Source organism: Peromyscus maniculatus, chromosome 9, assembly GCF_049852395.1.
Source record: "Peromyscus maniculatus bairdii isolate BWxNUB_F1_BW_parent chromosome 9, HU_Pman_BW_mat_3.1, whole genome shotgun sequence".
In the NCBI taxonomy this organism is placed as follows: Eukaryota; Metazoa; Chordata; class Mammalia; order Rodentia; family Cricetidae; genus Peromyscus; species Peromyscus maniculatus.
In genome coordinates this window covers 51978518-51992126 of record NC_134860.1, presented here as the reverse complement: position 1 = coordinate 51992126, position 13609 = coordinate 51978518, and the positions used below count along the sequence as shown (strand labels likewise).

Genomic DNA, 13609 nt, shown 5'->3' with positions numbered 1-13609 from the left:
TGGACTTGGCTCAGCGTTGGGTGGGGACTGAATTACCCCCAGAGGTAGAAGGGTAGGCTGTCTGTCTGGAGGTTAATTTGCAGCTGCATCTGTTATTCTAACCCGACTTTTCCTTTCTGGTCTCAGACTCTGAAGCAAGAGGTTGGGCTTTGTTTCGAGAGCCTGAGCTCTGGGGACTCTGGTCAGCTGTATCTGCTAGGGGTGGGGACAAAGAGCCTACTCAGCACCGAGGCTTGCCTTATCCATTTCCTGTTCCCAGGACCGGGAGCTCTGGAGGAAGCTGGGGGCTGTGGAAAGGGAGAGCCAGCTCTCTTCATGTGGTTCTCTCAGTGCTCTGTTCTCGTTGTACGGCATTCAAACTGAGCCTCCCTCCCCATGTGCAGTCCAGAGAGAAGAGCAGGCCATGATGGTGGGGCTGTGGCTGAAAAGTCAGTACAGTAGCGGGGACCACGGGAGGTCACAGGAGGGATGAAGTGAATGGATGGAGAAGCAGTAGCAATCAAAATAGAAACAACCTCGACATCAGCAATTCTCAACCCGTGGGTCACAACCCCTGGGGGGTGTCAAATGACCCTTTCACAGGGGCTGCATATTAGATATCCTGCATGTCAGATATTTACATTACAATCATAACAGTAGAAAATTACAGTTATGAAGTAGCAACAAAATTTTATGGTTGGGGGTCACCACACCATGAGGAACTGTGTTAAAGAGTCACAGCATTAGGAAGGCTGAGAACCACTGCTCTACGTTCTCATGGCAGGGGCTTGCTGTAAGGAAGGGCAGTGAGTCGGCTGGCTCTGCTTTTCTGTGCTCATGCCCACGAACAGACTCGAGACAAGAGCCCTGTGGTGTAGAGCTGCAGACGCTGTGAACCAGAACTCTTCCCTCTGTCTACTCCAGCTGTGACCGATAGTTACTCTGCAGCCTAACCAGGAACTTGTTATGTTACCAGAGCTGCGAGGGGAAGACCCTGGGCCCTGGCAGCCTTACAGAGCTAGGCTGGGCCACCCCGGTCCATAGTAGGCCCCAAAGAGACAAAGTCAGAGTAGAAGCAGAGGCAGGGGATTGACTTGATATGGCTACACTGGGAAGAGAAGCCAGTGAAGAGTTCCAGTAGATCCTATCAGGAGCTTCGGGTTTAAATAGAGGGTAAGAGGTGTATATAGCTAAGCGGTCTCAGTAAAAGAGTGTTTTTGCCCACCCACGCCCCTCATTGTCTTAGCTCTAGCCTCTCTTGCAAAGTGGTCTGAGAAATTGTCGGAACTGTGTGAAATCTCTTTGAGTGACAAGGTTTTCCTCTGGTTGGCACCAGGCTTCAGCTTTTTTCTTCTCCCAGCGTGAGACTTCTAGGGAGATTCCAACTTCTTGGGGACCATTGCTTCAACAGTCTGCTAGCCACACGCTGGGAGGGATGGAAGTTTGACTTTTTAGAATGTCTTCATTTCTGCCGGGTGGTTCCAGTCCGGGATCCCACTCTCCCGATCATCAGCATCAGCGAATCTGTGCTTAGTGTTTCTAAAGGAAACCTGGTGGTTTGTGTTGTGTTTCTAAGTCAGAGCAGAGCCGAAAGGTGAGGGTTAGAGATTACAGGATGGGGAGACCGGGCTCGAATAGCTGAGGCTGGAAGTCCAGTGGAGAGTGAGGGATGGATGACTGCTGAGGAAGGTCAGCCTTTGACAGGCTAGTGGAGGGCACCCTAAAGGTTTGTGGAATTGCTGGAGAGTCAGTACACTTGTGTCTTTAATTATTAACTTAGCACTGGGGTGACCTGGAGCGATGGGTACATGTTTGCTCAGCCTTGCGATAAGGTTTGGTTGTTTATTGTCATGTCTATTAGGCACAAAGACATATATTTGAATAGAGCTGGAAAGCCCCTCGGTGAAATTAGAAAACAATGTAGGCAATGAATAGAAAGGAGTCAGAGGGGGGCCGGGGAGGTGGCTCTAGGCCGAGTGCCTGCTGCCCAAGCGAGGAGACCCGAGTTCAGATCCTCAGCCCCTGCTGGAAGTGCCAGGTTGCTGAGTGCTTGAGGAAACATCGATACGCTCCAGGTGCAGTGAGATTATCGCAAAAAAGTAGGGTGGAGAGTTGACAAGATGGCTCCTGCCACCAAGCCCAAGTTTGATCCCCAGGTCGCACGTGGTGGAAGGAGAGGACTGTCTCCCTCAAGTTGCCCTCTGACCTCCACGTGTGTGCTGTGACATGCACATTGACATGGGATAGTTATAGTGAAAGGTAAGGCGGGGAAGTGATTGAGGAAAACGCCTGACGTTGGCTTCCGCAGGGGCCTACACGAGTGAGTACACGCATGTACACACAGACTCACAGACACACATACACACAGAGACGCACAGAGACACACACACAGACATACACAGACTCACACAGACACAGACACACACAGAAAGACACACACAGACACACAGATGCAGACACAGACACACAGATGCAGACACAGACACACACAGAGACACATACAGACACAGACACACAGGGACATACACAGAGACATTGACACAGAGACACACACATAGAGACACACAGAGACACACACAGACATACACAGACACACACAGACACACACAGACACATACACAGACATACACACAGACACACGCAGACACACGCACACACATGCACACGCACACACAAGCACACACACACATGCACGCACACAGGTTAGAAGGAAGATTGGAAGGAGGGTGGCTAATTTTCCCTATTTCTTAGTGTAGTGGCCTTCCGGGCTAGAACGAGAAGGGAGCCAGGACCTAACAAGCACAGAAGGTCTGTGGACCCTGAGGGCGTCATCAGGATGCAGAGGGCTTAAGTTGCTTTCTTTCCTTCCTAAGGAGGGTCTCTGTAGCCCAGGCTGGCCTGAGATTCACTGGGATCCAGGCTGTCCTCAAGTTAAAATTTGTAGGTGTATAAACTGACAATGTGAGTGCTCCATGGTATGGTGAAGGGGAAGGTTTAAATGTAGAAATGAGAGAGAGAGAGAGAGAGAGAGAGAGAGAGAGAGAGAGAGAGAGAGGGAGGGAGGGAGGGAGGGAGGGAGGGAGGGAGGGAGGGAGGGAGGGAGGGAGGGAGGGAGGGAGGGAGGGAGAGCATAGTGAATAGTGGTAATAGCAGGGTTATAACAAGTATGAACAGCTGGAGGGGGAGGGAAGCCTGTGAGCTGGGGGGAACTTACAGTAGGGAGAAAGGGAGAAGAGCTGGGGTGCTAGCACAGACTTTGAGATGTGTGACAGGTACTTGTGATGCTGAGGAGCCTGGAGGTCAGCCTGTGCTTTGGAGTGTTAGTAGGTACCACAGGCAGCCATTTGTCCTTTCCGCCAGTGATAAGGGAAATGACTCCTTTTGGTCCAGGTGAACTGGCTTCCCAAGTTCCTGAGGAATGCTGGCTTTTATCTGACCTCCAGAAATCCTCCTGTAGTCTGGGCTGGGCTCATTTCTGGATGTTTGGACTACCTTTTGGAGTCTGGGGAATTGCAGTCTCCTTTGGATCTAACATTAGGCAATTCTGCTGTCTCGGTCTTCTGGTGCTCGAAAGCCTTTCTTCCTCCGGGTCCAGAATCCCTGGGCTGCTAGCCAGCCTCACAGCATGTGTGGGCTTCCCTTCTTGATTTCCTGCCAAAGTAGTGGATTGTAACTTTTGGGCTAATGCATTTTTCTGAGATTATTGTTTTTTTCTGTGAAAAGATTTGAACCTAGGGCTTTGTGCATTTGAACACACTATCTACCACTGAGCTGTGCTTCCTGATGGGACTCTTGAGATTTTGATGAAAGATGTGGACTCTTTTTAGGGCAATATGTATGTTCGTATGCCATAACACTTTGCAAGAGACTGTCACGCCCTGTTACGAACACTTCTCTGAGGATGGTCTGTGAACTTTGCCTGAGTTCATCCAAGTAGAGGGGCTGCCTCTAGCCCAGGGTAGAGGGACTTGAGGAATGTTTATGGCTCATACTGTTCAGGCAGGAAAAGTGCCCTGCCCTCTTTCTACAGGAACTTGTTTTAGCTGCAAGAATTTTACCAGGCACAAAACAAATAGCGGGGCCAGTGAGCAGGGGGCAGGAAGTTTGGTCTTCACCCTAATCCTTGGACACACACACTGACCTGCTGGCCTAGACATTGAGTAAGTTACGGCAGGACTTGTCAAGGTTAATACCAACAGCAGAGAGCCAGGATGTTTTTGGGTTCTAGACCTGTGCGTGCGTGCGTGCGTGCGTGCGTGCGTGCGTGTGTGTGTGTGTGTGTGTGTGTGTGTGTGTGTGTGTTTGTGCGTGTGCGTGCGCACATAGGAAGGAAAGACTGATTTTAAAGAACCAAGGACCAGAATATGTCACCAATCTGCACAACTCCCAGGTGCTTCCCACTTGACCAGGAATTTTGCCACCTTGCTCTGTGACTCCAGTTTCAGGTACTGGGGATTGGGAGTGTGGCCCTGGAAACACAGGTGTTCAGCACATGTCTTGCAGTGATGGCATTGAGGCTCATGGGGGAGGGGCGTCAAGCAGGCACAGCCCAGACACGTGGCTGGCTGCCCGATGGGTTCTTCTCCATGACCAGTGCTGGAAAAATTGCTCTGGAGTCTCAGGTCCTCCAGGTGGGAAGGGCAGGTCCCGATCCGTGTTCTTTTTCTTTCAGGTCTCTTAACCTTCATTAACTGTGCCTATGTCAAGTGGGGGACCCTGGTCCAGGATATCTTCACCTATGCTAAAGTGTTGGCACTGATCGCCGTCATCATTGCAGGCATTGTTACACTTGGCAAGGGTAAGAAAAACAAACGAGCAAAACAGCAACTAGCCTTCATTAAACGCTTTCTTCTTGTCTTTTTCTTTGGAGTGTTCGGGATCAAACCGAGTTTTGGGCCGTGCTAGGCAAGCTATATATCTCAGATCTACAACTTCAGCCTTACTTTAACATACTTGGTAGGCACTATTATTAATCCTTTTATATAGATAGGCGAGGAAACAGGCCCCAGAATTACCTATCTTAAGCCAGGCAGAGTGGTACATATCTATAGTCCCAGTACTTGTGAGGTGATGGCCAGGGGACCAGGAGTTAAAGATCATCCTCCGCTATATAGAGAAATTTGAGGCCAGCCCGGGACACAGAAGACCCTGTCTCAGAATAAAAACAAAAAAATTGGGTGTGGTGGTTTATGCTTTATTCCAGCACTCACAGGTAGAATGGATCTCCAAGTTTGAGGCCAGGCTGGTCTACATAGCAAGTTCCAGACCAGCCTGGGCTGTACAGTGAGACCCTATTTTAAAACAAAACCCCAAAGCCCCCAGACAGATTTCCCAGATTATCCTCCTCAAGTTCCTAGTGGTGAGTTAGAAGAGCTGAAGCTTCGGCCCCACAGTCTGACTCCAAAGCCCGCCCTTCAACTTCTACTATGCTGCTTTCCACAGGAAACTGACCTTGGCAAGGGGGCTGAGAGCCACGCCCTGGGGATTGGCTTTTACAGCTTGCTGGGCCAGTGCTATTGCTCTGCCATTTCTGCCCTTGGAAGTGAGCAGTCAGAAATGCGCTCCTTGTCCTCACTCCTACCTGGTTTCCAGGTATGAAGCCTTCCCTACAACTCCCCTGTTGATCTGGGCATCCTGAACCCTGTCTCTCCTCCCGTGACATCCCTGTCTAGTGTTAGAAAGCGGATAGGACTCAGGCGGCCTGTGGTGTAGGGCAGAGCACCACCCAGTGTCTAGCCCTGTTCGGCTCTGCGGTAGTTTCTCATCCTGCACTCACTTGAGTTCTTCCCTTCAGGACCACGTCCATGATGCTCCGCGCTGCAGGTGCCTCTTGCAGCGCTTTGCCTGCGGACATTACCCTATGCTTTCTCTCCTTTACAGGATCAGCTGAAGCGAGAGTGGGCCATTAAATCTTGTCTTCCATTGTTCTCACCTTCCAGGAGCCACCACTAACTTCGAGAACTCCTTTGAGGGGTCGTCATTTGCAATGGGTGACATCGCCTTGGCGCTGTACTCAGCTTTATTCTCCTACTCGGGGTGGGACACCCTTAACTATGTCACTGAAGAGATCAGGGATCCTGAGAGGTAGGTACTTCACCGTCGCCTTTCCGCGCCCAGCACCGTGCCTTCTCAACTCGGGGGTTCATTTCATCAGCCTGATTTGAGCAGAGTTGGGACCTAGAGATGGTAACTGTCCATGATCGCAGTAACTGTGCTAAGATGTGCACTTTCTCGAGAATGCTTTGCAAATCCTTTTAGAAAAACGTTTGTACCTTCATCCATTTCTACATTAAATAAAGTAGGTTATATCCTTCCTGCTTACATCTGCTCTTCAACAGGTCCTTGCCAGCTGCTCAGGAGGCTGAAGCAAGAGGATTGCTTTTGCCCTCGCATCTGTAAGCTAATCTGAGCAACACTATGAGATAGTGTCTTAAAGCTTTTTCTGTCTTAAGACCTCCACTCACCCTTATACCTACATAGATAACTTGAGGTCATAGACTTCCTTCTTCCGGTTCCTTTCTGAACCGTTTCTCTTTGCCCTGATTCATGCTGGCGGTGTGGACTTGTTCCAGCCATTCACCGGGTCACCCCACCAGTGCTGCTCTGAATTGCCTCACAGTTGTGCAGAATAAGGAGCGCGGGACTGAGGGCCCCGGGTCTTGGAATCCGTCTGGCCTTGATTTGTTAGAGGGCCAAGAGCAGCCCTTGCTCACTGCAGCCAGGTACTTGCTGTTCTTCCTTGGCTTTGTTTTGAGACCAGCTCTCATGGTGTAGCCCTGGCTGGCCCGGAGCTCCCTTTGTAGACCAGGCTGGCCTCAAACTCATAGCGATTGGGCTGCTTCTGCCTCCCATGTGCCACCATGCTTGGCCCTTCCTTTTTTCCTTTAGTAAGACTCTTTTTTTTTTTCTGTGACAGCATCTCACTATGTATGTAGTCCAGGTTGGCCTCGAATTTGTAACCTTCTTACCAATGCCCAGCTTGCCTGGTGCTCTTTTTGTGTATGTCTGCTGTGCGTGCACACATGTTGTGGAAACCACTTGGGTGTTATTCTGCAGGTACTGACTACTTAAAAAATATCTATTTTCTATGTATGTGTGTGTGTGCCTGAGTGCATGGGTGTGCACCACATTAGTGCAGGAACATGCGGAGGTCAGAAGAGGGCTAGGAGCTCCTGGAACCAGAGCTATGGACAGTTGTGAACCACCAATGTGCACTCACCGAAGCTCGGTCCTCTGAAAGAACATGTGTTCTTAACTGCTGAACCATTTCTCCAGGCCCCCTTCTTTTTTTGTTTATTTTGGAGACCTGTTCTTTCACTTGCTTGGAGCTTGCTAATGAGGCTAAGCTGGCTGGCCATGGAACCCCAGAGGTCCTCCTGTTCCGACCTCTCTGTTTCTGGGGCTACAAGTGCACACCATCCTCCACAGCCCACCCAGCATCTGTGTGTGGGCTCTGAGCTCAGACCCAGGCCCTCCTTGCCGGCCTTCATCGACTGAGCTGTTTCCCTAGCCCTTGCCTGCTCCTTTAATAGAAAATTAAGGGGGTTGAATTATAGGATTTCATGGCTTTTCCTGGCTCTAAAACATTATGATCCTAGAAACTAAGATATGCCAGGAAATAATTTCCCTAAATTATAACAATTCCCATACCACTCAACTTTTGGCTTTGAAAAAACAAAAAACCTTTTTGGTACCCGTCTGCCTGCACCAATGGAGGAGCAGGGCTCCTGGATGCCAGTGGAGGCTGGGGAGTCGTGCTTCCACCTACTGGCCAGAAGCTGAATGACTGGATTATTTGCAACCCTGCCTCATGAAGGCTTGTAACTCCGCTACTCTGGAGGCTGAGGCAGGAGCATCACAAGTTCAAAGCCCAGGAACAGAGTGAATTCAAGACCTCTCTGCGCAACTTACTGAGATCCTATCAACAACAACAAAAAAAGAGGGCTTGGGGTATGGCTCATGTAGAGCATTTGTTAGCATGCTCAAGGCTCTAGAGCGATGTGTCCTTGATTCTGGATTCAATTCCCACTACCAGAAAAACAGATGCAGACCATATTTGTTCCCCTCTTCCTCTGGCGGTCTCATTGTCAAGCATTGATATAGATAGTGATCTCTTGGCACTTGAGAGACCTTAAGGGGTCTTGGTATCCTTTCCTTGGCTGTCAGTTAGGATGATACCTGGAGTTCTCTGAAATGACATCCTGTTTGGGTGCACACACTGTTCTTTCTACTGAAGATGGGAGATTCCACAGTCTTCTGTTTCTCAGTCTGAAGACACACTTCCCAGCGCTCAGAGACGGAATCCTGACCCTGACCACTGGTCGCAGAAACAAATCAGCTCCACTTTCCTGGCGTCAGGCTGGAACATAACATAGCTCTTGGTCAAGTCCCCCTTTTGTTGTCTTTTGGTGGTTCTGGAGATTGAGCACATGACCTCAGGCATGCTAGAAAAATACTTGACCACTAAGCTCTGCCTTCAGCCCTTCTATTTTTTATTTTTTGGCTTTCAGGACAGGGTTTCTCTGTCTAGCCCTGGCTGTCCGGGAACTCTGTAGATCAGGCTGGCCTCGAACTCAGAGATCTGTCTGCCTCTGCTTCCCGAGTGCTGGGATTAAAGTTATGCGCTACCACCGCCCGGTTCAGCCCTTTTAAAAATTTCTGTGTGGGTGTTTTTCTGCATACAGGTGTGCACCACATGTGTGCTCAGTGCCCTCAGAGGCCAGTTCAGCTCTTCTGGAACTGGAGTTACAGATGATTGTGAGCTGCCACATGGGTGCTAGGAATTGAACCCAGGTCTTCTGCAGGAGCAATGAACACTCTTAACCACTGAGCCATGTCGAGCCTCTGTTTTTATTTTGGACAGTCTCACTAAATCGTCCACACAGGTTTTAAACTTGGGATCCTCCTATCTCAGCCTCCAGAGTAGCTGGGATTACAAAGAACACTACATGCAACTTCACTTTTTCTGCATAACGTTTCTAAGGGAGTATTTCTTCTCCCTACTACTTTTTAGCGTAAGAGTTCAGCAGAGCTTACGTCAATACCTCAGGCAACCTCAAAGGCAAAGGAACTGGGAAACACAGCTGTCTGCATCCCTAGAGAGATGGCATGGCAGAGTTTGAGGACTGAGAGGCATGGATAAAATGGCAGGACTGACACACCCTTTTATCTTCTGTTTGGCTGTAGAAACTTGCCCCTCTCCATTGGCATTTCCATGCCCATCGTCACCATCATCTACCTCTTGACCAATGTGGCCTATTACAGCGTGCTAGACATGAAGGACATCTTGGCGAGTGAAGCTGTGGCTGTGGTAAAGGATTTTCACTAGTGTGATGAGGGTGTGTGTTGTGGGCTTCTGGAATATCCCGGTGTCAGTCCTGGAAACGGAGTAGACAGCCTGATAAGAGTACATTAGGATACTGGGCTTGCAAGACGGTCCCGTCACCTTCACTGTGGAAGGGATTGGATTCCTGATAGAGGACTTTGGGCATGTGCCTGTGCATGCTTTTCACCCCTTTTAGGACCTGCTAATGACTTCTATTCCTTTTTCTTAGACCTTTGCAGACCGGATTTTTGGAATATTCAACTGGACAATTCCAGTGGCAGTTGCATTATCCTGCTTCGGGGGTCTCAATGCTTCTATTGTGGCTGCTTCTAGGTAAGGCTGCCATTTTTTTTTGCTGATAGGATGGAGATCATGGAAAGCTTTGGTGGAGACAGTTCAACTTTAGGACTGGGATTTCAGTGGCCAGTGTTAGTGTTACCCAATCCCTTTCTTGTTCCCATTAGCAGCCTCCATGTCTAAGCTCCACACTGAACTCTTTTTTTTTGTTATCCAGACCTTTTGAAGGGACCACAGAGAGGGAGGATGATGTGACAGGTGACCCAGGCTGCCTTATGTGTACCAGTTTTATCAACCTCTCATTACCTCAACAGGCTTTTATTTGTGGGCTCAAGAGAAGGCCACCTCCCTGATGCCATCAGTATGATTCATGTTGAGCGGTTCACTCCAGTGCCTTCTCTACTCTTCAATGTGAGTGATCTCAGGGATGACCCTGGAAGCCAGACTGTGGGGCAGACTGGGTAGTACAGGATGTAGCTACTCTAGGTTCCTGAAGCCATAAAGGGGGTTCTGACCTAAAAAGTATTGATGCAGTGTGCCCATTGCTGAAGCTCCTATGACTCAAACTTCTGTGAGAGGTGCTACTACCTGTGGTCTAAGAAAGGAGTAAGGTACACAGACTGCATGACTACATGGTAATGATTAATTGCCATGATGGTGTGTGATGCACTCTTTAAGAGAAGAAATGATCACTTCCATGGGGGCAGAAGTTGGCCGAGAAAAACATTTGTGGAGGGCCTGTTAGGGTGGAATATGATGGTTAGGCTTGCAGAGATGAGCTTTAGGTAAGGGAGACAGCGTCACAAAGTCCTTCGGTAAAGCTTTGTGGATTTTGTCACCGGAGAACTAGAAATGTTAGTTGAAGGCATTCCACAGGGAGGGTTTTGCCCAAGACTTCTGCAGGCTTTGAACTGTCAGAGTTAACTTTGGTGAAGGTTTGAAGAATGCACTGAAAATCTAGATGAGAGGCAAGTATCTACCCAACTCCTCCCTGCCCCCAGACAGGGTTTCTCTGCATAACAGTTCTTGCTGCCCTGGAACTCACTCTGTAGACCAGGCTGGTCTCAGACTCGCAGAGATCCACCTGCCTCTGCCTCCTGAGGGCTGGGATTAAAGGCGTGTGCCACCACATCTGTCTGCCCCCCCCCTCTCCCCGGCAGGGTTTCTCTGTGTAGCCCTGGCTGCCCTGAAACTCCTGTAGACTAGGCTGGCCTTGAACCCACAGACAGTTCCCCGCCTCTACCTTCCTAGTGCTGCGATTAAAGACGTGCACTGCCACCACCTGACTAAAGGCAAGTTTCTTCTACTAGAGGAGGAATGAAGTCCCAAGACAAGAGTGCTGCAGGGGTTGGAGCAGAAGGCAGACATGGAGACTGAAGATGTGACCTGGGACGGGCTTGTGAGGGGTTAATGTGGTGGAAAGCACCTAGAATACCCGGGGCCCGAGAGGAGCTGACTTGGACTTGCATCAACAGGGTATCTTGGCACTGGTCTACTTGTGTGTGGAAGACATTTTCAAGCTCATTAACTACTATAGCTTCAGCTACTGGTTCTTTGTGGGGCTTTCTATTGTGGGTCAGCTTTATCTCCGCTGGAAGGAACCCGACCGGCCTCGCCCTCTCAAGGTAATTTATGTCCCTTATCCGCCTCTGTTGTATTTAGTCAGCTACTGCTGCTGCTGCAGGCATCTCACAGGAGCTCATCCTTTCCCTACGTCAGGCAGAGTGGCACATATCTGCAATGAAGAAATCGAGGCTTGGGCTAGAGAGAGGATGGTTCAGTAGTCAAGAGTACTTGATGCTTTTGCAAAGTACCTGGGTTTGATTCCCAGCACTCACATGGCAGCTCACAATTGTCTGTAATTCTAGTTCTAGGGGATCCAATAACCTTTTGGCCTCTGTGGGTTCTAGGCATATATATGTACAGACAAACTCATACACATAAAATGAAAATAAATAAATCTTTAAAAAACTAACAACAAAACATCTCGGGGTTAAAGAGATGGCTTAGTGGTTAAGAGCACTGGCTCTTGAAGAGGACCCAGGTTCGATTCCCAGCACCCACATGTTGGCTCAAAATTGTCTAACTCCACTTCCAAGGGATCCAATACCTTTTTCTGGCTTCCTCTGGTCCCAGACATGTATGTGGTGCAGACATACATGCAACAAAACACCCATATGCATTAAAGAAACAAGACTCAAAACACCACTCTGAAACAATGAAAACCACAAGGGCTGGGAAGCCGGGCACAGTAGCATGTGCCCGTCACCCCAATCCTTGGGAGGTGAAGGCAGGAAGATCAGGAGTTCAAGGTCAGGCTAGGCTGTATAAGACCATTTTTTTTTTTTTTAAATAAAAAAACCAAACCAACAACGCCCCCCCCCCCAACAACCCATCCATCAAGGACTGGGATACAGCTCAGTGGTAGAACACCTATCTAGTGTACACAGGCCTTAGGTTGGATCTTCAGCACTGTCTCACCCCACGGCCCTAAAATAAGCAACCAACCCCTGAAAAAAACCCTCAACAAGACTCAGCCAAACCCCACAAACAAAGCTAGGTAGGACTTGCATGCAGACGACGGAAAGAAGGCGGAGTACTTAGGTCTGGCAAGTGCTATACCACTGTGTTCTAGCTCTAGCCCTTCAGTTTTGTTTTGTTTTGTTTTTTCCAAGATGGGGGTTTCTCTGTGTAATAGCTGTGGCTGTTCTGGAACTCATTTTGTAGACTAGGCTGGCCTCGAACTCATGGAGACCCACCTGCCTCTGCCTCCCAAGTGCTGGGATAAAAGGCGTGTGCCACCACTGCCCGGCCTGAGTGTTTTTATCTTTATGGGATTAGGATTATTTTGGTTGCCAGCAATTCTGACTGGGTGGAGTGACCCATGCCTACCATCTTGGCACTAATCAGGCTGAGGCAGGGTTAGGGTTTAAGGCTAGCTTGGGCTAAAAGTGAGACCATCTCAAAACTGTGAGCAGACCACAACATGCTGAGCTAACTCCCAGCTGTTTCCTCTGTACCTAGCTCAGCCTTTTCTTCCCCATTGTCTTCTGCCTGTGTACCATCTTCCTGGTGGCTGTTCCACTCTACAGTGACACCATCAACTCCCTCATCGGCATCGCCATCGCCCTCTCAGGGTTACCCTTCTACTTCCTCATCATCAGAGTGCCGGAGCACAAGCGACCTCTCGGTCTTCGAAAGATTGTAGGTACGCTTTGGGTCTTCAAGTTCGTCAGCTACCCGGAGAGACGTTGGTTTTGTTCCTTTTTGCCATTTTCTGTAAACCCAAGCTCCCCAGCCCCCCTTCCCACAACTGGTTCCTGTTATTAACCATATGGCTTAACTGAGTCCCTTCTTTCAGACCCAGACCCCTCTGGTGCCACTGAACTCAGCCCCCCCAAACCTGTTCTCACTTGTAACTCAGAATTCTCTCTGCAGCCTCCACCACGTGGTACCTCCAGATCCTCTGCATGTCAGTTGCTACAGAACTGGATTTGGAAGATGGAGAGACGCCCGAACAAAAAGGTCGCAAGTCTAACTAGACCTTGGAATCCGGGGTGCTTCTTATGTCTCATCGGCCAGGACCTCTGGAGGCCCCCATCCAGGAGCCCAGTCTTGACAGCTTCAACTTCGAACTTGCTTTCGAGGGATGAACAGTAATTTATTTGTTTTGCTACGTGCTGTTTCAGACTTCATAAAGGGATACTGCAGACCGTGGCAGGAAGCAGGCCACTCACTTCTGGAGCTTGGTTCTGGAAGTACCTGGGTGTGCCTACCCACTCCTCTTTTCCTTTACAAGGGCCAACAATGCTCCAAACTTGTCTCCTTTAGAGGGACACAAAACTGTCATAGTTGCAAAACAATAAAAAGGTTACGTTCTTGAAGTCTGAATGGCTTTACTCTATTTAGTGACTCTGGGGTATTTATGCAGTTCAAAAACACACACAGAAACTAAATGAATCAATTTCTCTCTCAGGAGCCAGTTGCCGACAGGTTATAAAGCCAACT

At 49.2% G+C, this 13609-nt stretch overlaps 1 protein-coding gene across 6 annotated transcripts in view; it reads left to right on the top strand.

Annotated features, from left to right (window-relative positions):
• The window catches only part of Slc7a7 (solute carrier family 7 member 7), a 44925-nt gene extending 31440 nt beyond the window's left edge, over window positions 1-13485 (top strand). For all 6 annotated transcript variants that reach the window (XM_042284855.2, XM_016006960.3, XM_076544985.1 and 3 more), the window contains 8 exons: window positions 4652-4777; window positions 5919-6063; window positions 9166-9289; window positions 9534-9637; window positions 9916-10012; window positions 11077-11226; window positions 12626-12809; window positions 13040-13485. In XM_042284855.2, the coding sequence (XP_042140789.1) occupies window positions 4652-4777; window positions 5919-6063; window positions 9166-9289; window positions 9534-9637; window positions 9916-10012; window positions 11077-11226; window positions 12626-12809; window positions 13040-13143 (1034 nt within the window). In that variant the 3' untranslated portion in view covers window positions 13144-13485. The remainder of the gene's footprint in view (window positions 1-4651; window positions 4778-5918; window positions 6064-9165; window positions 9290-9533; window positions 9638-9915; window positions 10013-11076; window positions 11227-12625; window positions 12810-13039) is intronic.
• Window positions 13486-13609: the final 124 nt, after the last annotated feature.